Below are 26,391 nucleotides of genomic sequence, written 5' to 3'. Positions count from 1 at the left end.
TGTAGTTGTAATCCTACAGTATACAGCCTTCTCAGATTGATTTCTTTCACTTAGTAACACACATTTAAGATTCCTCCATGTTTTTTCATGGCTTGATAGCTCATTTCTTCTTAGTGCTAAATAATATTCCATTGTCTGGATGCACCACAGTTTATTTATTCATTCACCTACCAAAAAAAATCTTGGTTGCTTCCAAGTTTTCGCAATTACAAATAAAGTCACGATAAACATCCATGTGCAAGTTCATTTGTGAACATGTTTTCAACTATTCTGGATAAGTTGCAAGGAGCACAACTGCTGGATCATATGGTAAGAGTATATTTAGTTTTGTAAGAAATAGCCAGACTCTCTTCCAAAGTGGCTGTACCTTTTCCAGCAATGAATGAGAGATCCTGTTGCTTCACATCCTTGTCGACATTTGGTGTCATCAGTGTTCTGGATTTTGGCCATTGTAATAGGTGTGTAGTGGTATCTCGTTGTTTTAATTTTTATTTCACTGATGACATATGATGTGGAGCATCTTTTCATATGCTTATTTTCCATCCATATATCTTCTTTGGTGATGTGTCTGTTAAGGTTTTTGGCCCAGTTTTTAATTGGGTTGTTTTTTATTGTTGAGGTTTAAGAGTTCTTTGTATACTTTAGACAGCAGGTCTTTATAAGATATGTCTTTTGAAAATACTTTTTCCCAGTCTATCTTCTTCTTTTCTGTTGCAGAGCAGACATTTTTAATTTTAATAAAGTCCATCTTATCAATTATTTCTTTCATGGATCATGCCTTTACTGTTGTATCTAAAAAGTCATTGCCATACCCAAGGTTATCTAGGTTTTCTCCTATACTATCTTCTAGGAGTTTTATAGTCTAGCTTTTTACATTTAGGCCTGTGATCCATTTTAATTTTTGTGTAGAGTGTAAGGTCTATGTCTCATTCATTTTTTGCATGTAGACCTCCAGTTGTTCTAGCAAAGACTATCTATCTTTACTCCATTGTATTGCCTTTGCTCCTTTGTCAAAGATCAGTCTGTGTTTATTTGGGTCTATTTCTGGGCTCTATTTTGTTCCACTGATCTGTCCATCTGTTCTTTCACCAATGCCACGCTGCCTTAATTACTATAGCTTTATAGCAAGTCTTGAAGTCAGGTAGAGTCAGCCCCCCAAATTTGTTCTTCTTCAATCTTCTGTTGGCTTTCTGGGTCTTTTGCCAGAATCAGTGTTTTGATATCCACAAACTAACTTTCTGGGAATTTTGATTGGGATTGCATTAAATCAAGTTGGGAGAAACAAACATGTTAAGTCTTCCTATCCATGAACATAGAATCTCTCCACATTTATTTAGTTCTTCTTTGGTTTCATCATCAGAATTTTGTAGTTTTTCTCATATAGATCCTCCACAGATGATTTTAGATTTATACCTAAGTATTCCATTTTGGGGCATCCTAATGTAAATGGTATTTTTTTTTTTAATTTCAAAATTCATTTGTTTACTGCAAGTATACAGGAAAGTGAGTGTATCCTGCAACCTTGCTATAATCACTTATTAGTTCCAGGAGGTATTTTTTTGTCAATCTTTTTCAGATTTTCTACATAATATTTACCACTTTTTAGTGAAAAACAATGTGGCCATCTTTGGTGAAATCAAAAAATGATTTATGGTTATTTCCCTAAACGCTAGGTAAAAACTGATTTTTTCAGCTTTATCGAGGTATAATTGACAAATAAAATTGTATATATTTAAGATTTATAATTTGATATTTTGATATATGTATACATTGTGAAATGATTACCACAATCAAGCTAATTAACACACCCATCACTTCACATAGATATCATTTTCTTTCCCTCCCTCTTTTTCTTCCTTCCTTCCTCCCTTCCTTTCTCTTTCTTTCAAGATGCCTAAGATCTACCCTCTTAGCAAATTTCAAGTGTATAATATAGTACTGCTCCAGAAGTTATTCATCTTGCATAACTGAAACTTTGCATCCTTTGATAAACATCTTCCTGTTTTCCCCTTCTCCCAGTTCCTGGCAAGCACCATTCCTAGTCTCTGCTTCTATGAGTTTGGCTATTTTAGATTTCCCATATTAGTGAGATCATGAAGTATTTGTCTTTCTGTGTCTGGCTTTTTTTCACTTGGCATAGTGTTCTCCAGGTTCATCCCAGTTGTTGCAAATGGTAGTATTTCCTTCTTTTCTTAAGGCTGAAAAATATCCCATTGTTTCTTTCTATCTATTCATCTGTCTATCTCGTTTTCTTTATTTGCTCATCCACTGACAGACATTTAGGTTGTTTTCGTATCTTGGCAACTGTGAATAATGCTGCAGTGAACATGGGAATGCAGATATCTCTTCAAGATAGTGAATTCGTTTCCTTTGGACATATATCCAGAAGTGGCATTGCTGGATCATATGGCAGTTCTATCTTTAATTTTTCTAGGAGCCTCCATACTGCTTTCTATAATGGCTATACGAATTTACATTCCCACCAACAGTGTACGAGCATTCCCTTTTCTCCACATCCTTGCCAATACTTGTCATCTCTTGTCTTTTTAACAAGATCCATCCTAACAGGTGTGAGGTGATATTTCATTGTGCTCTTGATTTGCATTTCCCTGATGACTAGTGATGTTTTGCACATTTTCATATAGCTGTAGGCCATTGGTATGTCGTTTTTTGAGACATGTCTATCCCTTATTTATTTTTTAAATTATTTATACAATTTTTAAAGACTTCTTTCCATTTACAGTTATTACAAAATATTTGCTACTTCCCTAAACACTAGGTAAAAGCCGATATTTTAAAAATCAAAAACCCTTTGCTAAAATATCTTCAAGACATAAAACTGGTTAAAAGATTTTTGGGTGCGTTATGTGCGTGCTTTGACTGGTTTGAAGGTTATTCCCTGATTTACAGCAATTTCTCTAACAAAGGGATATTAGTTGATCATTTTCATCATATTATTAATATAGTAGCTGTCCAGTTAGGTTAAAAATTTCAAGAGCTAGATACTGACACTTAATTGTTTACACTTTTAAGCCTATTTTGAATAAATGAGATCCCAGTGGGGAAAGTACACAGAAGATGCAAATTAAAAATTCAGTTTATTCAGAGGAACAATGCAACCTAGATCTGTACAACACCGCTGTCCTGGATGATGGTGATATTTATTGAAATAGAGAACAATGAAGTAAAAACAAGTTTGGAAGGTGAAACCAATAATTGTTTTTGAACATAAGTTTGAAATGCATATTAATCCTCTAAGCAGAGACACAAAGCAGGCAGTTGGATATAAGAATAAGGAGCTCAGGAGAGATTGGGGCTCAAGATGTAAATCTGGAGGATCATCATCACATAGAATATGTTTAAAGTCACGATGCTAAATGAGTTCCTCAAGGGAGCGAGTGTGGACTATACAGGGAAGAGGATCTAGGACTGATTTCTGGGGCATTCGAAATTGAAAGGTTAAGAAGAGGAAAAGAATTATGAAAGGAAAACTAAGAAGAAACAGCCAGAAATGTAGGTGGAAAGTCAGGAGAGTGTATTTTCCCAGAAAACAAGTTTTAAGAAAGTGTCTCAAGAAAGAGAAGGTGACTGACTGGATCAAATGTTCCTGAGAGTTTAAGTTAACTGAAGACTCAGAATTGGCCATTATATTTGTCATTGTGGTGGTCACTGGCAACCTTAATCAGAATGGAGTGGGTTTAAGAGGTAATGGGGGAAGAGGAAGTGGAAACTGGAAGTGTTAACAGCTCTTTCAAAGAGTTTTGCTGGAAACAGAACAAGAGACATAGGGTGGCACTAAAAGATTCAAGACCAAGATAAATTTTATTTTGTTCATGATAAGAGACAGTAAAGTATGTTTGCAGATTAATGGAAATGAAGCAGCTGAAGTGGGAAACTGTATAATACAGGAAGGAGAGGAAATAATCTCAGTAATGGAACACTCAAGTAGGCAAGAAGTTTTGGAGTCCAGCGCACACATGGAAGAGTAGTCCTTAGAAGTATGGGCAGTTCATCCATCCTAACAGAGGGAACATGGAGTACAGGCTCAAATGAAGGTAGACTGGCAGATTTGACAATGGGAGAATGAAGAAGTTTCTTCTGATTGCTTCTGTCTTCTAACTGAAACAAACAGCATGTTCACTATGCTCTTGGGCCAGTGTAAAGATTGTTCTCTGTGTGAGAGGATCAGGGAAGGGATGCCCAAGATTTAAGGATAGAGGAAAACAGATGAAAAAGGTGCTGTGAAAATAGGAGATTCAAATGATTAGGGAAATGTAGTGCATTGTTGGGCAGTACTGAGGGCCCACATGATATCTGTGGCCATAAATATGAAGGAGGACCAAACAGCATGCTTCCATGATTTTCTTTAATCATGCTCAGCTGCTCAGGTGCAAGAATGAGTAGGTAGTAGTTGGGTTTAGTCAGAATTAAAGGTTCTCTAGGTCTATAAGACTGAAAGCAGAAAAGGACATGGTAGTTCATGATGTGCAAGGGTGTGAAAATGTTGGACCATGGAATCTATGCTTAAAAAATGAGGAAATGAGGGGGGACATAAGGACTGGGAAAGAGGCTACAGCAGAATATCTCTGAGAAATTCTCCCTCTACAAAATAACAGAGCAATCCCCATTTCAGCAAAAAGCAAGGGAGGTTACATCTGACAGGCATTCTTCTAGAAAAAAAAAATCTCACTTTTCCTTTATAATTTCGATCCTCTGGTATAGTGCTGCTCTCTTTCCATTTATGCCTATAGTCCTTAGTAGCAATTTTTAAAATATCAAATTAGGTCACATCATAATGGCTTTCTGTGACAAACAGAAATTGGCTCAGATTATGTCTATTACAGTCAAGTTATGAGTTTAACTTCTGTTAACATATGGAGAAATTTTAGATATTAGAAGGAAAAATTCATTTAAAATGATAATGCTAGGTTGTCCTTCAGTAAAAATGTAAAGTAGGAATAAAGCAATTGTAATTGTATTACTGTATCTATGGTATACTCCTATTAATTTCTAACTTAAATTTGATAGAGACCCATGTCTAGATTGAAGGATATTCCTTTTTTTAAATTATTTTTTTGAAGACAGAGAAGTTATCAAGAAAACTTCTAATCAAGTAATATCATATAGTATTTATTGACCATCATATAGTATTTATAGCACTGTGGTGGCATACACATAAGTGAAATCTTAATTCAAGGAAATTCATATCGTGAGGTTTCAAGATTAAGTCTTATTTACAGTGACAACACAAGGTTCTTCTTTTTTTAAATTCTATGCTATTTGAAATCATATTATAAGAGCAAAGAGAGGAGCAGTCTAGACAGGTGAGATCTCTAATTTTAGACTGGCCTAAATATGACTGTAGTTTACCTTTGAAACTGACCAATAATAAAAGCATTCTAACAGTGTAGAAAGGTGATTTAGCCAGTTTTGGTATATCAATTCATGTAAACTGCAACAGAAGCAGCAAAACCAACACTGCTCAGATTAGTACTTTCAGGTGCTAATTACAAATAATTCTCATGTACTCACTAAAGTAGTATCTCTGCTAGGAAACATCTGTTCAGATTAGTTCTGTGTAACTTTAATCAAGAAAACAACATTAGAAAAATATATAATTCGGACCTCGCTAACTCAGCTAGATGTCTGGCCAATAGTCTCCCTTACAGACATTTTAGTTTTTAACTATTCCACTGGTCCTTGCAACCTGAAAAAGCCTAACAGATTCTTTAGACTTTACCCTATAATTCATCATTTTCATAGACAACACAAGTTTTATATTATGCCTACTTCATTCTTGAATTTTACATTTTAATTCCTCTCAGCTTGTTCAATAAAAAGGGAGTAATAAATAGAATTTTTTTTAAAAAGAAGAGGTAAATAGGGGTGGGATTCTATGAAAACTGGCATAACTGATAATGAATGTCAATTACCTGAACTCAAAAAGATAACTTGGTTGAATACAAAATTTTAAATCACATCATTTTCTCCTCAAAATTCTGTAGGTGTTCCTCTGTTACTTTCTTTAATTTGGAGTCTAAATGATAGATACTAAATTTAGGTGACTCAGTACTATAATATTTGCTCCCTAGCAGGTAATTTGTTAAAGTGCTCTATGTTTATGTCTTATTTTGTTTTTCATGCGTGGAGACTTATATGATAGCTAATAATTATTTTAAATCACAAACTTTGCCAGGGTGAGTCCAGATGTGTGTCATTTCTTATTTATTTTGCCTGAGAGATAATGAACCTTTTCAATTCATATGCCCAGAACTCTTTTCCCCCCAGCACTGGGAATTTTTTTCAGTTTTGTTTTGATTATTATTTCTGTTCTAACTGCTGTGGTTTATTTTTCAGAAATAATAATTGTTATTGAATTTCCATTCTCTTTATGTCATGGCTTCATTTTCATTATTTTAGTTCCTTTTATCTTTTGAATTCTAGGAGAATTTTTTTAGCTTGTTCTCCATCATACTGATCTGATTTTCCACAGTATCGATTTTAGTTTTTACTGGTCCCATTGTGGATTTTAGAGTCTTGCAATTAATCTTCTCTCACCCACCTTCCTTTTCATCTCATCCTGTTGCTTTTTCATTTTTCTATTCTCAACTTGCAACACTGTACTCTGTTTCTTGGACGCATGCCATTCAGTCTAATGAATCTGAGAATTCTGAATAGTTTTCTAAAACTTTTTGGTTTCCTAGTGTAAATAATCTTTATTACCATGCTCTTCTTGTGAGTTTCTAAGATGATATTCCATTTCCTTTGTTATTCAAATATTTTCAAGGGTTGCATATAGTTGGGTTTATTCTATTTACTCAGCTCAGAACAAAAAAAGATTTATCTAAGACTAGTATTTTCCAACAGATAGGATATGTAGATTGATGTGGGGGTCACTCTTTTACTTCAGTGCTGCTCTAGTCCCAGAACTATGGATGAATAATAATTTATATGTACAATTTAAGCTCAATTTAGTAGTATTTTGTAAGCTTTCCAGGTAATGAGCGTTCGCCCTGTTGAGAAGGCATTTTGCCCCACTCATAGGTTGGTTCTCTATCACTCTGAAGTAATGGAGTACATGAAAAAGAAACTGTAAATTTCAGAGTACACTGCTGCTTAGTAGTAGAAACCTACAACACTTTGTTTGTATATATTACATTTCTTAGGATGTAATGCACTTCTGTTAGACCTTTTCCTACTTCCCTGCTGCCTAGTTGTTTCTGGGTTTTACAGACACCAATTAGGCAACACTTTGGCTGCCTCCCAGATCTACGACCCTGGAATAAAGAAGTCTTTCCAGACACTTTATCCCTGAATCAGAAACAAGAAAAGAGCTTCAGTACTATCATCTCAGATTTTAGACCAGCAGATATGGAGGGCCATCAGTTACATACCTGGAAACAATTTCGCTAGCCCTGGCTTTCATGGGACTATCCTCTCAGATTCTGAAACCAGGTTGACTGTAAATTCTAAATTTCTTACATTATTGTGAATTTCATCCTTTCTATTTTGTTTTAAAGATTTTTTGATGTGGACCACTTTTAAAGTCTTTATTGAATTTGTTACAATATTGCTTCTGTTTTATGTTTTGGTTTTTGGCCCTGAGGCATGTGGGATCTTAGCTCCCGGACCAGGGATTGAACCTGCACCCCCTGCATTGGAAGGTGAAGTCTCAACCACTGGACCACCAGGGAAGTCCCTCATCCTTTCTATGTATATACATATTTCTATCATCCTCACTTTTCAGATGAAGAAACTAGGTCACAGAGCAGATAAGTGGCTTGTCCAAGGAAGCAGTCAGAGGCAGGACTAGGCTGCCAACCCAGGAGATTTTACTCCAGAGCCTGTGCATTTAATCATTGAACTCTCTATCCTTTCTGAACACTATACTTAGTTAAAAAATTAGTTTCATCCTATAATGACCACAGTCCTCTCAAATCATGGTTCTTGTCTCTGTTGACAGGTATATATGTAACAATTAGAATAATAGTAGATAACACTTATTAACTACTTGATATGTGCCAGGCATTGGGTTATGCAATTAATATACATTATCACATTTAATCCTCACAACTCTATGTGACAGATACTACCATTATTCCCATTTAACAAATTAAAAACAACAGCAATAATAACATTAGGCTTTAGAGATGGTAATAAATTTACCCAGAGTCAGATCTGGTAGATGGAAAGGCTGGGATTCAAATTCGATCTGACTTCTAAACCCAACTGCTCACCTTTTATCCTATAAAGCCTCTATTTAATAGGTATAATATGTTGCATATAATTCTACAATAAATTGATAGTATATTTTGCTAAAAATCTCATATGTTAAGAATTATATATTCAACTATAAATACCTTCTGAAACAAAAATTTTCCTTCATCATATACAAATGGTTGCAAATTGGCCAGAGATTTCTGAATGTGCTTGTGGTAAGGGACTTAAATTCAATAAATTTTCCTATATTCACTTTGGTAGATCTCTATGCACTGCATGAAGAGGCTTTCTTACCCTCTGACTTCCTGTAGGGTTTAACCAAGGAGGAGTACTGGCAGGAAATCAGACAGAGGAAGGAAAGGACCCTTGGGGTATTTGTTTTGTTCCCTCAGTCCCTGAGGGTCCTTGCATGCCAGATGAGCACCGAAGGTCACTGTTCGGGCCTCACAGTGGTAACTTGCCCCTGTTACTAGCCCACAAGTTTTGTGCTATATCTTGTGACTTCTCTACACCCTGTCCACCCTTGTAAATCATTCCTTCACTAAATTCACTCAAATTACCGAAATTAAGTGTGCCATCTCTCTTCTCTGCAAAGACCTGGGCTGATACAGAAGTGATCTGTTCTGGCATAGAACAAATGCCTTAATATTTTAGAAGAGGATATTCTCCCATACTATATGCATTCTTAATGTTCATATGTCTTTTTAGAAATAGCAAAGATGTGTAAGTGTAATTACAAAGAAAAGGATGGGTAATGTTACAGCAGACACACTTTCCTTGGACTCCTAATGTTGACTTTTCAAATTGGATACAATAAATCACTCATGACTCAGTTAACATACAATTTTAATGCAAGATGAGTAGAATGAACAAGCAAACCCATGATTACTGCGCATAGAAAACTATTTTGCTCACTTCAGCCATGTCAATTCCATCCTAACTGGGATGTTTTAGGCACTTAAAGATTTATGTTTGCCTCAAGTATTTATGAGCCCAAACTAAATGTGCCTAATACCACTGGGTTTTATAAACAGTCAAAGATAGCTAGTCACTTATATTTATGACATATGTGGTGAAATATTTACACAGCATCTCCTGGACAGGAAACTGTGGGGTTGAAGCACCTCGAGTGATCACTGGCATTATTTTTCTATTCATAGAAAAATGTGTTAGCAGGAATATAGAGAAATAAGCACTGTAAATATTGGAGAGAATGTAAATTTACTGACTTAAAGTTTAAGATACTCTTTTAAAGACTTTGTATAGCAATTCTGCCTCTAATAATTTATCCTAAGAAAATAAGCACAGATGTGTGTAAAAATTTATTTATCCATTTGTTCACTAAGACAATCAATATAAACACCCATATAAAAAGGAATACGCAGGGGCTTCCCTGGTGGTGCAGTGGTTGAGAATCTGCCTGCTAATGCAGGGGACACGGGTTCGAGCCCTGGTCTGGGAGGATCCCACATGCCGCGGAGCAACTAGGCCCGTGAGCCACAACTACTGAGCCTGCGCGTCTGGAGCCTGTGCTCTGCAACAAGAGAGGCCGCGACAGTGAGAGGCCCGCGCACCGCGATGAAGAGTGGCCCCCGCTTGCCACAACTAGAGAAAGCCCTCACACAGAAACGAAGACCCAACACAGCAAAAATAAATAAATTAATTAATAAACTCCTACCCCCAACATCTTCTTTAAAAAAAAAAGGAATATGCAGTCATTAAAAATGATGTTATGTAAGAATGTATAATGGCATGGAAAAATATTTACAAAATATTCTAGGTGGAAAAAATAGGTATTAAAATGATAGGTAAGCTACTTCCAGTGCCAGCCATGATGGAGAAAGCTGACTGCAGCCTATCATTCCCACTAAAACTCACAACAGAACACAAAAAACCACCACCTAAGGACTCTGAAAAGTACACATACCAGGTGTATTGGGAATTAAAGTGAAAACTTGAATTAAGGATCCATAATGGGTGAGATTCACGAATTTTTATTTTCCTTTTTTCCCTAGAATTGACTTGAGGGCAAGCTGAATTCTGGAATTGTGCAGCAAGTACAGACAGCAAAAACTCCAGGTGAAACGCCTTCTTCTCTGCCAGAGGTATGGGAAAAAGACTGCTGTGTGCTGGAGATTTTGGGGGAGATTCCTTTTTTTTTCACCTTTCATTTCTCTCCCAGCCGTGCTCTGAGGCCAGGCCCAGTCACAGAGCTGCACAGGCAACAGCACATGTATCTAAAGCCCCAAGAAAAACCAGAGAAACTGGGAAAAGGCCTTCTTACAGAGGATTTTTTCTCTTGCTGCTTCTCTGTGAAGGACATTCCAATTGTGTAGGACTGCATGGCAGCATAGGAGGCTCAGATTCTGAGAGAACTCCATCTTTCTGGCCAGAGAAACAAGAAAAAGAGTGTCTGAGGGCTGTAGAGTATGGGAGAAATCATGGAGAGAAGAGAGCTGAAAAGAAGCAACTCCTAAGTCTATGTTATGAACTGACATAAGTCTTGGACCTGCCCAGAACAAACCTAAAGAAGCACAGCAGATGCATCAAGACCTGAACTACCATAGAAAACATTACCGTAGTTCTAGACTAACCCTTGAGTGGTGTAAGCTCCAGTAAGATCCAAAAAGCATTGCAAAATCTTTGAAAATTCAGCTGACGTCAGAACCACTGTGAGACAGAACATGAAGTTAGAACCTAACTCGATTGATTGCCTCTTAAACAATCAAACAGAAAAGCAAGTCAACGTTTTCCAAAGGGCTTTAACAAGACCCAGAGTCTCACAACATAATATTCCAAATGTTCAGGGTACGTTCAAAAATAACTTGACATACAAAGAGCCAGAAATCTGATCAATATTCAAGGAAAAAGACAATTAACAAATGCCACTTCCAAGATGGCCCAAACGTTGGAATTATCAGGCAAGGACTTTAGGACAGCTCTTCAATGATCCTCCATAAGATAAAAGGTGAACATTGTTTAAAAGAATAAAAGATAGAAATGCTTAGTTGAGAAGTAGAAGCTATGAAGAAAATGGAAATTTTAGAACTGAAAAAGACAAAAGCTGAAATTCTAAAACTCCTTGTATGCACTTAATAGCAGAATGCAGATAACAAAGGAAAGAGTCAGTGAATTTGGAGACAAATCAATAGAAATTATACAACCTAAAGAACAGAGAGGAAAAAAAAGACTGAAAAAAGAAAAAAAACCCATGTCTTCAGAAACCTGTGTGACAATAATCAAAAGGTCTGATATTCGTATCAATGGAGTCCCAGAAGAAGAGATAAAGGAGATAGATGGGTGCAGAAACAATATCTGAAGAAACAATGACTGAAAACTTCTCAAATTGAGTGAAAGATATCAGATTGCAGATTCAAGATTCAGCAAATCCCTAATAGCATAAACTCATAAAAACAGGGCCAGACACATCATAATCAAACTGTTCAAAACTAAAGATAAAGGGAAAAAACTTAAAGCAAGCCAGAGGAAAACAACACATTACATTCAAGGGAGCAATGGTTTGGAAAATTGCAGATTTCTCATCAGAAATCACAGAGGCCAGATGACAGTGACACAACATCTTTCAAGTGATAAAAGAACTATTAACCAGAATTTTATACCCAGTGAAAATATCTTTCAGGACTGAAGGCAAAACAGACGTCTCTGATTAAGGAAACTAAAGGAATTTGTTGCCAATAGATCTGTTCTTAAAGAAATGCTAAAAAAATGTTCTCAGGCTTATAGGAAATGATATCAGAGGGAAATATAGACACAAGGACTGAACGAAGAACAATAAAAATGGTAAATATCTGGGTAAATATAACAGACTATTTTACTCTACTAAGTTATTTAAAATATTTGACTTGATAGCAAAACTTATAATATTGTCTATGGAGTTCTCAAGTTATTTGGATGTACTTAATATGACAATTATCACATAAAGTGGGGAGGGTAAATTGATGAGGTTTGTATGTTTTAATTGAAGTGGTAAACTATTCACTCTAGATTGTGTAAAGTGAGGTGTGTATATGATAATCCCAGAACAGCAACTAAAATGATAATACAAAGAGATAATCCAAATAGCCAATAGTTAAATTAAAGTGAATACTAAAAAATACTCACATAATCCAGAAGAAGGCAGGAAATGAGGAATGAGGGAACAAAAAAAGGGTAAGAAAAAGAAAACAAATAATAAATGGTAGACCTAAATCCAACCATTTCAATAATTAAATTAAATGTAAACAGTATCTACTGAAGTATAGAGATTATCAAATAAATCTAAAAATAAGACTCAGTATGTCAAAAAACAATCCACTTTAAATATACCACTATAGATAAGATAAAAGTAAAAGGATGAAAAAAATATACAATCAAAAGAAAGCTGGAAAAGTTATGTTAATATCAAGCAAAGCAGACTTTGGAACAAGGAAATTTATCAAGGAAAAAGAAGAATATTTATAATCATAAAACAAACAATTCATCAAGATATATAGCATTCTTAAATGTGTATGTACTTAACAATGTATATGCCCCAAAATATGTGAAGTAAAACTGATAAAACTGAAACAAGAAATAGACAAACCCATAATTACACTTTTACACAATTACACGATTACAGAGAGACTTCAATGCTCCTCTCTGTTAATGAGAGAGCAGGCAGACAGAAAATCAGCAAGATATAGGAGACCTGATCAACGTTATCCACTAACTTAATATAATTGACATTTAAGGAACACTCTACCTAACAAGAGAAGAATACATTTTTTTTCAAGTGTACATGAAATATTCAACATGATAGTCCATATTTTAGCCATAAAAACAAACTTAACAAATTTAAAAGAATTGAAATCATGCAGAAAATGATCTCTGATCATAATGGAATTTAAACTAGAAACAAATGATAGAAAGATATCTCAGATATAGCCAAAAATGTGTAAATTAAACCCCACATGTTTAAATAACCATTGTAAAATAGAAAGACTCTCGTGGGGGCAAGGAATATACGGGAAATCTCTCTACATTTCCCTCAATTTTGCTGTGAACCTAAAACTGCTCCAAAAACAAAGACCTGATAATTTTAAATAGAAAGACTCAAAGGAATTTTAAAAATATTTTGAAGTGAATGACAATGAAAATAAAATGTATTAAAACTTTTGAGATGCAACTAAAGCAGTACTTAGTATTAAATGTTTTAAAAGGGAAGAAGGACTCAAGTTAATAAATAATCTGTTTCCACAGATTTATTAGTTAAGAAACTAATAAAGAAGAACCAGTTTAACCCAAAACAAAAGGGAGAAAGTAATAAACTTTAAAAACAGAAATCAATGAAATTGAAAACAGAAAAACAATAGGAAAAAAACAGTGAAACCAAAAGCTGACCTTTGAAAAACATAAATAAAATTGAGAAGTCCTTAGCCACACTGATGAAGAAAAAAGAGATAAGACACAGATTCCCAATATCAGGAATGAAATGTGGTTATCACCACAGACCCTAAAGACAATAAGAGAAAGATAAGGAAAGAATGTTGATATTAGATGAAATGGGTCTTTTTGAAAGATATAAACTACCAAATCTCAATGAAAAAGAAAGAAATAAGCTGAATACTCCTATATCTTGAAATCAACCAAAATGAATTTTCAACAAAGAAAACTCCTGGCCCAGTGGTTTTCACTTATAAATTCTGTCACAAATTTCAGGAAGAAGTAAAACCAATTCTGCTCAATCTCTTCCAGAACATTGAGGAGGAATAAGGCTAGCATTACACTAATATCAAAGTCAGGCAAAGAAGAAAAATAAAAAACTACACACAAATATTCCTCATTAACAGAGAGATAAAATCAACAAAATATTAGCAAATCAAATTAAGCAATATATAAAAAGGACAATATACCACAGCCAAGTGCATTCACCCCAGGAGTGTAAGACTGACTTAATATTCAAAAATCAATCAATGTAATTCACCACATTAAGAGGGAAAAAAAGCCATATGAACATATCAATAGATGCAGTTAAAATCATTTGACAAAATTCAACATCCATTTACGATATTTTTTTAAAAGCTTCTCAGTAAACAAGAAACAGAAGGAAATGTACTCAAACTGATAAAGGGTATATGCATAAAAAGTCTATAGCTACTATTATACTTACTTGCAAAAGACTGTTTCCTCCTAAAAAAGAAATGACAAGAATATCCACTCTCACCACTTATGTTCAGTATCATATTAGAAGTCTTAACCAATGCAACAACACACGAAAAAGAAATAAAAGCCATGACAATTAGAAAGGAAGAAAACTGTCTCTATTAGCAGATGATATGATTGTCTATATAAAAAAAGAAAATTCCATGAAATCCACAACAAAGCTCCTAGAATGAATAAGTGAATTAGCAAAATCATAGGATATAAGGTCAATATGCAAAAATCAAATGTATTTAACATTTAACAAAAAGTAAAATTTAACAATACTATTTGTTTCACTGAAGAGGACATACACATGGCAAATAAGACATGAAAAGATGTTCAAGATTATTAGCCATTTGAGAAATGCAAATTATAACCCCAATGAGATAGCACTACACACCAATCAAAAATTAATTGGATGTCATCAAAATGATAAACTTTTGCTCTGCAAAAGATACTACAGATCATCCTCAATTTACCACGGTGTCACATCCTGATAAACTCATGGTAAAGTGAAAATATTGCCTAAGTCAAAAATGCACTGAACACATAACCTACTGAACATCATAGCTTAGCCTAGCCTGCCTTAAACGTGCTCAAAATACTTACATTAGCCTACAGTTGGGCAAAATCATCTAACCCAAAGCCTATTTTATAATAATGTGTTGAATGTCTCATGTAATTTACTGAATACTCTACTGAAAGTGAAAAACAGAATGTAGGTGTATTGGTTGTTTACTCTCCTGATCGCATGGCTGACTGGGAGCTGGGGCTCGCTGCCCTGCCCAGCACTGAAAGAGCATATCGTGCCACATATCACTAACCCAGGAAGAGATCAAAATTCAAAACTGGAAGTACAGTTTCTACTGAATGTATATCACTTTCATACTATAAAAAAGTCGGAAAATCATAAAGTCGAACCATTGTAAATTGGGGCCTGTCTATACCAACAAAAGGTAAAGATACTCCCAGACAGGGAGAAAATGTTTGCAAATCATGTATTTGACAAAGAACTTCTATTCAGCATACACAAAAACTCTCAAAGCTTAACAATAAGAAAACAACCCTTTTTTTTAAATGGGCAAAGGATTTGAACAGGCACTTCGTAAAGAAGATATATGTATGATAAGAATGCATAAGAAAAGAGGCTTAATACCATTAGTCATGAGGGAAATGCAAATTAAAACCACAATGAAATACCACTGCACAACTATTAGAATAGCTAAAGTAGAAGAAAAATTGACAATGCCACACACTGACAGGACGCAGAGCGACTGGAACCCTCATACATTGCTGATGGCAGTGCAAAGTGGCACAACCACTCTGGAAAACAGTCTGGCAGTTTTTTATCATGCTAAACATATACTTGCCATATAACCAAGCGATCCCACTCCCAGTAAAAATAAAAACTCATGTTCATACAAAAACTTGGATGCAAATGTTTACAGTAGCTTTCCTCATAATCACCCCAAACTAGGAGAAACTCAAATGCACTTCAATTTATGAGTGAATCAACAAAGCGATACATCAATACCATAAAATACTACTCAGCGTTAAAATGGAACAAATTATGGATACACACAGCAGCAGAGAGGAATCTGAAATGTATTATGCTAAACGAAAAGCGCCAGGCTCAAATGCTATATCCCGTATGCTTTACATATTTGTGTAGAAAAGGCAAAACTACAAGGGTAGAAAACAAACCTGTGACTGTTAAGATTCAGGGGAGGGTTTGACTCTAAGGGGACAGCACAAGGGAATATTTTAATATTTTTAGGTGATTGTGGTGGTGGCTACTATGCATCCGTCAAAACTCAGAACTGCACACCAAAAAGAGTGAATTATGGTGTATATTAATTTAAAAAAACAAATTTATACAAACCATATGTATATATTTAATTTTTGTTTCAAAGAAAAGGCCATATATGGCTCAAAAGGCAAATGCCAAAATACTAACATTGGTATCTCCTTTAATTTAAATATAATTTTAAAATAATTTTTATAAATAATATGATTTATCTGAAATCTGAATATATAAATGTGCACACACATATATACACATACATGCATATAATGTATACATGCATATATATACAGTCTGACTTTCCCTCTATGTGTGTTTCTGAGTGTTCATGAAGTTCTGAAGTAAATACCATCTTGAAGCACTTCAATGCTAAGATGCACTGAAAATTAGGGACACTTAAGATGGAATATATTTGCTTCCCTACGGTTTCCAGTATTATACAAATTTTCTGGAATTTTAGGTACTGCTTTTGAAATTAAAATTTTAAGTTATAATACAGCCTGACAGTTCTAAATATGTCAACCTGAAAGGGCTAGACCACTGTCTCACTGACTTTTTAGAATTCCATGCTTCTAAAGCACTGTCATGAACACATGCCATTTGCTCAAGATTCAAAATGACAGTATTCTTATCACTTGGTGAATTCAAGCAATTTCTCTGGTGATTCCCAATTAGCCTGTCTTGATCCAGCCTATCAAAGCAACATTGCATACCTTGCTGCCCTCCACGATGGATCTGATCCAGGGGTCTCTCACATGCAGAGAGGGGTCTGTACTCACTGTCCTCTGGCAGGAATACCCTGCAGGTGAGACAGGGGCCCTTTAACTGTCTAGCCACAGGCTGCTAGACGCAAAAGAAAGCTATGTTGTTATGGAATCCTAAGCAGTAAGATTTTTCCAAGTGTGCTTGGATCACAGGAACATCTGATTCAATATGGAAAACTGTAGTATTGTTCACACTTCCACAGAAACATATGACATTTCAGGGGAACACAGAGAAACAAATGAAAGCCTCAAGAGCAGCTACCAATTTTGTTAAATGTTACACCAGACATGGGGGATGGCAGAGATGGGAAAAGAAGTGACCTCAACATGGTCAGATGACTCTGTAATTTCAATAACATTTGCAACTAAGAAAGGGAATTAGAGATTATATCATCAACTATTTCCCCGACTCTGACAAAACCAGGCCCCTATTTTATGTTTGCTCCAAAAGAAACACTTTCAAAGAGGGGGAAGAGGACTCTGTGTAAAGTATTATACTCAAAATTCTTCTCCCAGGTTAGGAAAAAGCATTATTTAATCCTTAAAGTTTACGTGCATTTTAGGGTCAAGTCTGATTGTACTGAAAAAAATTTGCAGTTTCACCCTCTTTGTATAATATCCAAAAAAAAAAAAAAGAAAAAACCAAACCAAAACAAACCAATCTAATTTTGTTCAGACTACTCAATGAACTACTGGCCTTCACATGGCACTCTGCGGTTTTGACTGGCAAAGCTAAGTATCATAGTTACATAATAGTATGCAGAATCTCTTCTCAAGATATTTTATTTCCTATTTAAAATTAAGCCATGCACTTAATGGAGTCAAGAATATTTTATTATAAGTATATAAGTAAATATGACAAACTCAAATGCATCATTTAGTATACTTATGCAGTTTTTTATCCCTTTTAAACATTTTTAAAGGTCAAAAATTCTTAGTGTGTCTAAAAGCAAAAAATCTATCCTCCAGGTGTACTTGACCATTTCCTGCTCTTTGAACACCCCAAGCTTTTCAACATCTGAACACTTATTTATCCTGCTCACTCTGTGGTTTTCTCAAATTCTTTTGCAAAACGGATTTAGATAACAAAAATAAGTACCCAGATTATACTACCTTAAACCTCTACAAAAATGCCTTCACCCAGTCAAAACAGAAGACCATGCCTTTGGCTTTCATAAAATCATAATATAAAAAACATCAACAATAAGAATATTTCTATTGATAATCTGCTAGAAAACAATCAAAGGCATTACCTGCTATGCTACCCGATGTCATTTATGTGACTAGCTGAGTGATAAATAACCTTGCAAAGTCAGTGCCTGGAAGGAATTGTATTTTTCCTGATAAATTGTTATGCTTCCTTTATTCCAACAGTAGAGACAATACAATCAAATGTGTATTCTTTTTCACCTGATTTCCCTAAAGATTAGACAAACTTGTTTCTCAATTGCAACAAATAGCTTACCCTTGGTGCCAAATACATATTTTTCTCTTTCTTTTATTTTACAGTTGTAATTTTTTACAACATGTTTTTAACTGTCACAGTAAAAGTGACATAATTAAATATATTTTGAAATATGTTTAAATATGTTTTAAATATAGTTGGCAGAATTAATATATGAAGGCTGTGTCCTACAAGCTATTCCATGTTAAATTACAAAACAAAAACAGCATGGCCTAGAGCACCATTTTTCACACTAAAATGTGAAAAAGAATCACCTAATGATCTTATTAACAGGTAGATTCTTATTCAGAAGGTCTGGGGTGGAACTGGAGGGTCCACATTTCTACCAGGCTCCCAGATAAGATCACTGCTGGTCCTCACACTACACTTTGAGGAGGTAGGGCCTCACCGGTGTTCAGCCTGTGCATGAATGGCAAGTCAGTATAGGAGAAATAATGAATATAATGGAGCCCTAAGACATGGTAACTATCAAAATGGCGAGTACCACAAACTAGAGCAAATGGGATCATCACATTTCTATTTCAACCTTTAAAAATCAGTTTCTTAAATCCAAAATCAATATTAATTTTTTATAACAAATGTCCAGTTCATGTTTTTCAAAGAAGTTGATTCTTATTCACATGTTAGACATTCTACCATATAGAGCTGAATAAAATTCTGGTTGATATATTAAAAAAAAAAAAAAATCCGTAGTGTTTCAAATGTTTTTAGGAGGAAACAGGACAAGAAGAGAATACTCACTGAACATCTGGAAAGTTCCATTTATTCAAATGTTTCCTAACACCCAATGTATTCCAGCACTGCTTTGAGGCCTCAACATCCAGTTTCTTTTTTCTTTTAATTTATGTATGTTGGTTTGATTGATTCCTCATTTCTATTATTTTGGGGGACAATTATTATATAACTTGGGAAATTATTTGATTAGTGAATGAATCTGCATCATTTGAAGAAAATCCATCAGCTGTGATACTAGTTAAGAAAATATTTGAACATTCGTCAGTTTAATTGTTTTTTCTTTCCAGCTTATTTCCAGTTAAGAGTACTCCTCCCAGCATGGCATGTTTCACAATGATAATTTCTAAAATACTTCACAGTAAAGAAAAGGCCTAGTTTTTCCAAAGTTATTCCATTTTCATAGATTCTCACATTGCCTGTTGTCACATGTATGTCTCCTCAGCATAGTTTCTGGTTAAAACTAAAATTAACCAGTTATCTAATACACATAAAGAACTAGCTGAGTCACCACATCAGTACAACAACATTTAAGGTTTGTTTTCTAGGTCACAGGATTTACAGCCAAGTATACTAGTCTTCTATTGCTGCTGCAACAAATTAGCATAAATTTAGTGATTTAAACACAAATTTATTATTTTATACTTTTGGAGGTCAGAAGTCCAAAATGGGTCTCACTGGGCTAAAATCAAGGTGTCAGCAGAGCTATGTTCCTTCTGGAGGCTCTAGGGATAATTTATTTCCTCGCCCTTTCCAGCTTGGAGACACCTCCCACATTCCTTGACTCCTGGGCCCTTCCTCCATCTTCAAAGCCAGCAGTGTTGCACCTCTCTGGGACTTTATTCCTCCGTCACATCTTCCTCCAACTGACTCTTCTCCCCTGCCTCCCTCCACTTTTAAGAGACCTTGGGGTAACATGGATAATCTGAGCAAATCTCCCTACTTGAAGGTCAGTTGATTAGCAACTTTAATTACTTTGCCATGTAACCTAACATACTCACAGGTTCCAGGGATTAGGATGCAGACATGCTTTGGGAGCCTATTATTCTGCCTATCATGTGAAGACAGTATTCCATTTCCATTTACTTACTTGAATTTTCCTGAAGCACTTTTAGTTCTTTTACAGTTCTTCAATTCTAGGAAAAGAAGCTCTTGGGGAATAACAATAAGAGTATAAGATTACTGATAACAGTAATATATCAGTAATAGTTCAGTAATAATGTCCAGTATAAGATTACTGAACATTACTAATGTTCAAATATCTTCTTAACCAGTATCACAGCTGATGAATTTTCTTCAAATGATGCAGATTCATTCACTTATGCAATAACTTTCATTTCACTTTTTACCATGAGCTCTGATTCTACTGGGATGACTCTCATACTCAAAGTAAGGTATGGATATAGCTGGAACGGCCCCTGCCACATAACCATATGATCCTGGATACGTGTCGCCTGAGATTCCTGAGCTACATTCTGGTACACTGATGCCATGGATCATGGAATCAGACTGTGGCCACCAGGATAAATGTCCTGACTCTCTGTGATCCAAGTTGGCTAGGACAAGGGCCTTCTCACTGAAGTTTTGAGAAGCTAAACCCTCTTGCAAAATTGCTCTAATGAGCTTAGAATCATTAAAAATGTCCAAAGCACTAAGTAATAAAATTTATTCAGTTTTTTTTAACACAGAAAAATGAAAAGTTAAATGGGTAAATTATAGTGGCCTAATCTTTTCATACCAATAGTAGGGACTCACAGGCTGGTTGTTTTAACAGCTGTACAATGCTTAAGCTCCAAAGACTCTAAATCTCTAATAACAAAAAGAATAACACTTTGCATGAGTGTTTCTTTGAATATATTCTAGACATATTTTCTCACAGGAACCCTCAATTAAAGATTTATTATATTTTAATCAGAAGCCACAGAGATAAAAAGTTTGAATGATTGGCTGAAGGCCCTATACAAACTGAATTTAAATATGAAAGAGACAAAAATATATTTGTCATGATTATTTAAAAGAGGCAGGTCCAACCACTAAATGCTAAAATATAAAGTGTATGACAGTTTAAGCCGAGTCAGATTGGCTCTACTACCGTTTCACGTCACTCAAAGGTTATGAGAGGTACATCGTTTCTTGTGAGTCTTGTTTTATAACACACAGTAAGCAATGCCAATGTGAGTTGTCATTTCTCGCATGGGTTAACAATACCCTCAATTTCTACCGCTCTCACCTGCTAATCCCCTCCCCTGCGCCCCCAAAACTATATCTAATGCAAAGGTGCTTCTGAGAACTGTTCATAGTTTCTATGGTTCTGGTGGGGTTTCCATCCGTATTTCAGCTCAGTGCTGTTCCTTGACAACACTCAAATGGGCCAGCTCAAAGTGAGATCAGGTGAAATGGGATAAGGTAGTGATCCAAGAGAAATTTTGTTCACATAGCCAGTAAAAAAATTCTGAAAATCTATGCACATATTTTTTAAATAACATCTAAATATTTTTAACATAAGTTTGAACAGTTGAAAAGGGGACATGATTTCTAACACTCTGATACATATTTATCAGAACTTCAGGGCTGCAGGTTTCAGTCTCCGGAAGTCTGCTACATAACATAAAAGGTAGAGCCAATCCTCAATGACGACCCAATCAACTCAAGAAGACTTTCTGTCAAGATAAGTCTGACTTTGTTTTTCAATCAAATATGAAGATAGTTCTAGTGACAACTGTCTATCTTCTGAATCCTAAAAGGAACAGATAAATACAGCACAGAGCCTTGTCACGTGCTTGTCCCTTGGATGAACAGGGCAGAAGAAAGGAGAACTGGCAGGCAACACCCGTGTTCTGAGACAGATCAGTTTCAAGAAAGAGCTGGAAGTTGAGGAACTGAAAATTGAAACCCCTGAAACACTCTATGCCCTGGTCAGTCTTGGTGCCCAGTTTGGAAAGTGCTGGGGGAAAGGGCTTAAATTCTGCTCTGAAAGTATCTAACATGATACAAATTTAAAATGGCATTTCTATACAAAAACCTGCTGACTGCATATCTTTGAAGCATCCTAAGCCTTTGGAAGTATCTTAAAACAGGTGTCAAGTTCTCTTCATCAAAATGAAGGGTCAACAATTAGAGATTACAATCTTGCTTGTGTAGCCAACCTTGTGTATAACCTTGGACGGGCAGTTCTGGCGATCCAGGAATTGGTTCTACATTTTCTCTAGTCCTCAGAACTCCTCGCTTTTGTTTTAATTCTCTGTCCATACTTGCCCATCTTTTAGTGTATGTTTGGGCCAGTCTTTCACCCTGAAATTCCTAGGTTCCACCCCATGTCCTTATTGGGTTTTATGCTCATGTGATACTTCTCCGTCCCTTTCAGTGCCAGAAGTGGATAAACTGTTAAAAAAACAAAACAAACAAACAAACAAAAACCCTCCAACTGCCAAGGCCATCATTGTGCCAACAGAGGAGCTGCTTATGCGAACTATTGCGAACTTTTACACGGGAAGATAGGGAAAGTATAAAGTCCACTGTGAATGCGTTTTGAAAAGCTCTCTCTTCTAATGCTTCTGGGGGGTGGGGGAAGGTTGGAGGTAAATTACTGACAATGGGCAAAAACAGATGCAAAGAAGACAACTTTATTAGGCGATTTCTCTTCTTTATGAGGAGCTTTCTTTCCTTTGTTAGGAGGACAGTCCTTTCAGAGGAAACACCAAGTAATTCGACAATACCCAGTTTCCTTCAGCTGCTGCGACTTGATCCCACGGTGGGTGCTCTGGAAAGCACCTTGGGGGCGAACGGGTCTGAGGCCGCTCATGACCAAGGTCGTTCGATCCAGTTGCTAAGTTGAGAATCTTCCCGTGCCACCTCTTAGAAGCAGGTGTGTGTTCCCCTCCAAAGAGCCCACCACCTGGCTGCGCCCCACCTCCACTCGTGCCCCAGCTACCAGATAACGTTGGGTGCTACAGAAGGTGCTGCTGCGGGGGCAGCCTGGCCTTCAGACGCAGTCACTGGGGATGAGGCTTGGACCGGCGTGGATGCTGGAGCACGCGCGCAGGTGCCGGCGCACCCACAAACACACCCGGGCTCGGAGTGAGGGGAGGACGGGGGAGGGGGAGGGGAGCGGCCTTACCAGATCAATGAAAGTCAGGAATTTCCAGCTCCCTCCGTAGGTCTGGTGCGAGGGCATTTCGATGGCCTTGTAGTTGCACAGGATAGAGCAGTAGGACAGCAGGATGGCCACCCGCAGCACCTGGCAAGGGACAAGCGCCATGTTCGCGAAAGGCCCGGACGGGCTCGGCGACGAGGAGGACTGGCGGCGCAGGGCTCTGGCGGGCGCCGTGGGAACTCCGGCCGCGGGCGGGGCGGGCGGGGGCCCTGGCGGGACGTGTCCCGCGGGACCGGCGCGACAGCGAGCGCGCGGGCAACCTCGCGGGCGAGCGGGCGGGGCGGGGCGGTGTGTGCGGGCACCGGCGGCTGTGGGGTGGGCGGCGTGGCGTCAGCTCTTTCGTCATCTACGTCATTCTGCTGCTGCCTTCGCGGGCCCCGGAGAGCCGGCCCGGGGCAGCCCTTCAGAGCCCCGGGAGCGGGTGGGCAGCCTCCGAGGACGACTGGGGCTCGGGGAGCGCGCGCCGAGTTCCGGGGACCGCGGCCAGAGGCAGCGGCCGGGCGGAGAGGGAGCGCGGCCCAGGGTGAGCGGGCGCGGGGCCGGGCGCGGGGGCCGGGCAACCCGCCCGGAAGGAGCGGACCCCGGGGTGGGCCAACGGTCCAGCTCGGGGACTTGCTGGCCAAGTGGCACCGGTGGAGGCGCGCATGTGGGGGATGCAAACCCGTGAAACGGGGCCCCCGAGTGACTTGCTTTATTTTGGACCCAACTGGAATTTTGGTGTTAGACTACTGTTAATCTCTATGAAATCCCCTTATTAATTCTATTCCAGTGGGTAGGCTGCCCTGCACTTTTCCACCGGGGGTTTATAAATATCCTATCAATATATAACAAGGCCGACTGTGAACTCTGGACAAGGGGTTTATAAATAAAACGTTGTAAAGAAAGAAGTGTCAGATAAGTTTCTGCTGCAAGATTACATTCAGTTCAAGAGCAGATCATCCTGAGTCTGGATGTAAAACCCGTTTGTGTAATTTAATACTAATCTTTTGAGGGTTAAACTGGTTTTGCCGTTTTCCTTATTTATTTTTTCCTACACTCCAATACCAGGGCTTAATGGAAGGAAAATAAATATAAACTGGATTCCCTCCACCTTCCAGTAAATGTTGTCACACTGAAGTTGCTTCATTCTGTGGGCAGCATCACATTTCAGCTAACAAGATGCAGGGTCAGATTATGAAAAGACAACATAGGTATTTCCTGTGGATCCATTTAAAACAGGTGTCCTCTGAAAATAGTCTCTTGAGTCACAGAATGTGGAGTGAGGGGGCAGGGAAAGCAGAGTGCAGAGTGTTAAGAGGTAAAGTAGCAACTCCTGAATTTTTCCAACCAATCTCTTAACCAAAATAAAGAAGCCCAGTAGATATTTTCTAATCGGGCTCATAATTATGCCAGTAGAAGTTAATGTCCTCCAAATCAAGATAATTCCAAGAAGATTCTACCAGCATAAAGCTATTCATTATTGATGATTTCTAGTTTTATCTTCATGTAAAAGTTGGGTGCATTTTTAAAAATTGTGTGTCCATGCTACAGGTTCATAAGATTGCAAAATTAAAAAGTAGATCTACTGAAGATCTAAGTCCTTAGTAAAGTTTTGAGTTCGTGTGATATCCTTAAAATTTGATATACCTTCCTACCTTACAATTTAGAAAATCATAAATAAGACTCCCTATCCCATCCTAGAAAAATATAAAAATATTCGTATAAAGCCATTTAAAATTTTATTCTGTACTCAATTTCTTTTTAAGTAACTATACCATTCAAAAAGTGTTTTGAACCTATTCTAATGGTTTGCTTTTGTTATTTTGTGATTTGCTAACCATAATAAGATAATGACTTTTGTGGGCTTTTTTAAAAAAAAAATGAAACATTTGCATAAACATTGACTCAAATATTTTATGAGAATGTCAGTCCACAATTTTTGGAACATCTTGCTGATTATTTATGAACACATCCAGGTTGCTCTTTTTGCTTTTTAGACCATATCTAGTAATCTTAGACATGTTTCACATGTCTCTGCGAAAAAAATATTAACCTACACAGAGACTGCATTTTTCTTAGTGTAAGTATTGCAGTACAGTATTGCACTTAAAACTTCACTCTGTGGAAGGTTATCCTTTTTTATGAACTATAATACATTAATCACTGATAAGTTTTACATGATTCCATATTTGAGTTAGAGAATACTGCTTTTCATTGTACACTGTACAGAAGAAATATCTGCATGTCACTTTTTTAGCTTTTTCATACTGCCCCACAATGAGTGGGGATGGAGGAGAATAGCCTTGTCCAGTTGAGTTTCATGAAAACATGTTTCCCAAGGGAAGAGTTTAAGACCGTGTTTTAGCTTCTAGTTATTATACATTAGTGTTTCTTTGATTATTGTTAATAGTTCTTAGTCTATATATGGGCTTAAGATATTCTTCCTTAAGTACTTCTAAAAACTGATACAGAATCTTCATTCTTTTTCTTTTTTTTTTGAAGGGGGAGAGCATCTAACATATTGGTGATGATAATCCCTACTAATTTTGGAAATGACAAGGACCCTCTGTCTCCCTTACATTGTATTCCAACAAGCCAACTTCATATAGCCATGGGTATTTGCTTACAAATTCAGGAGGAAGAATTGTGTTTATGCATATCCTTATAATATTCAATGTTTATGCATTTCCTTTGGTTCTGTGTTTACATTGGATAAGCATTTTCTAACAGTGTCAATGTATTTGAAAGGATTATTTTTCCCCCTTCACAGTTGTCTGCACCATAGGGTAGAAGATGGGATGTGTCCCTTTGAGAGGTTTGGGCTTGGGAAGAATCCCCTCGGTTTCGCAGAAAAGATACCTTTGGGTTGCTCATTTTTCTTTATTATAAAAGCAGCATATTTATGATATTAAAATAGGAAATTAAAAAAAATTACTCCCACTCTCACCACCCACAGAAAACACTGTTAACATTTTAGCACATACCTGCCAGTCTTTCTTACAATATATACTTAGTTGTGACATACCGTGTAACAATTTGCATCAAGCAGATTTTTTTTGCTTTAAATTTAATAAGTTACCTTATTATTTAAAAC

At 36.8% G+C, this 26,391-nt stretch overlaps 1 protein-coding gene across 5 annotated transcripts in view; it reads right to left on the bottom strand.

The window, feature by feature from the left end:
- Positions 1 to 23,746, bottom strand: part of AIG1 (androgen induced 1) — a 233,977-nt gene extending 210,231 nt beyond the window's left edge. For 2 of the 5 annotated variants that reach the window (XM_030760282.2, XM_022558130.3), the window contains exon 1: positions 23,283 to 23,742. In XM_030760282.2, the coding sequence (XP_030616142.1) occupies positions 23,283 to 23,423 (141 nt within the window). In that variant the 5' untranslated portion in view covers positions 23,424 to 23,742. Of the gene's footprint in view, positions 1 to 23,282 lie in introns of all 5 variants that reach the window. The other 3 variants (XM_022558096.3, XM_022558110.3, XM_022558116.2) reach the window with 3 other exon arrangements.
- Positions 23,747 to 26,391: the final 2,645 nt, after the last annotated feature.

Source organism: Delphinapterus leucas, chromosome 12 (assembly GCF_059928025.1).
Source record: "Delphinapterus leucas isolate spDelLeu-1000000601 "Yukka" chromosome 12, BTC_Dleu_Yukka2, whole genome shotgun sequence".
In the NCBI taxonomy this organism is placed as follows: domain Eukaryota; kingdom Metazoa; phylum Chordata; class Mammalia; order Artiodactyla; family Monodontidae; genus Delphinapterus; species Delphinapterus leucas.
The sequence above is the reverse complement of the archived record's forward strand: the minus strand, read 5'-3'. Positions and strand labels throughout refer to the sequence as shown.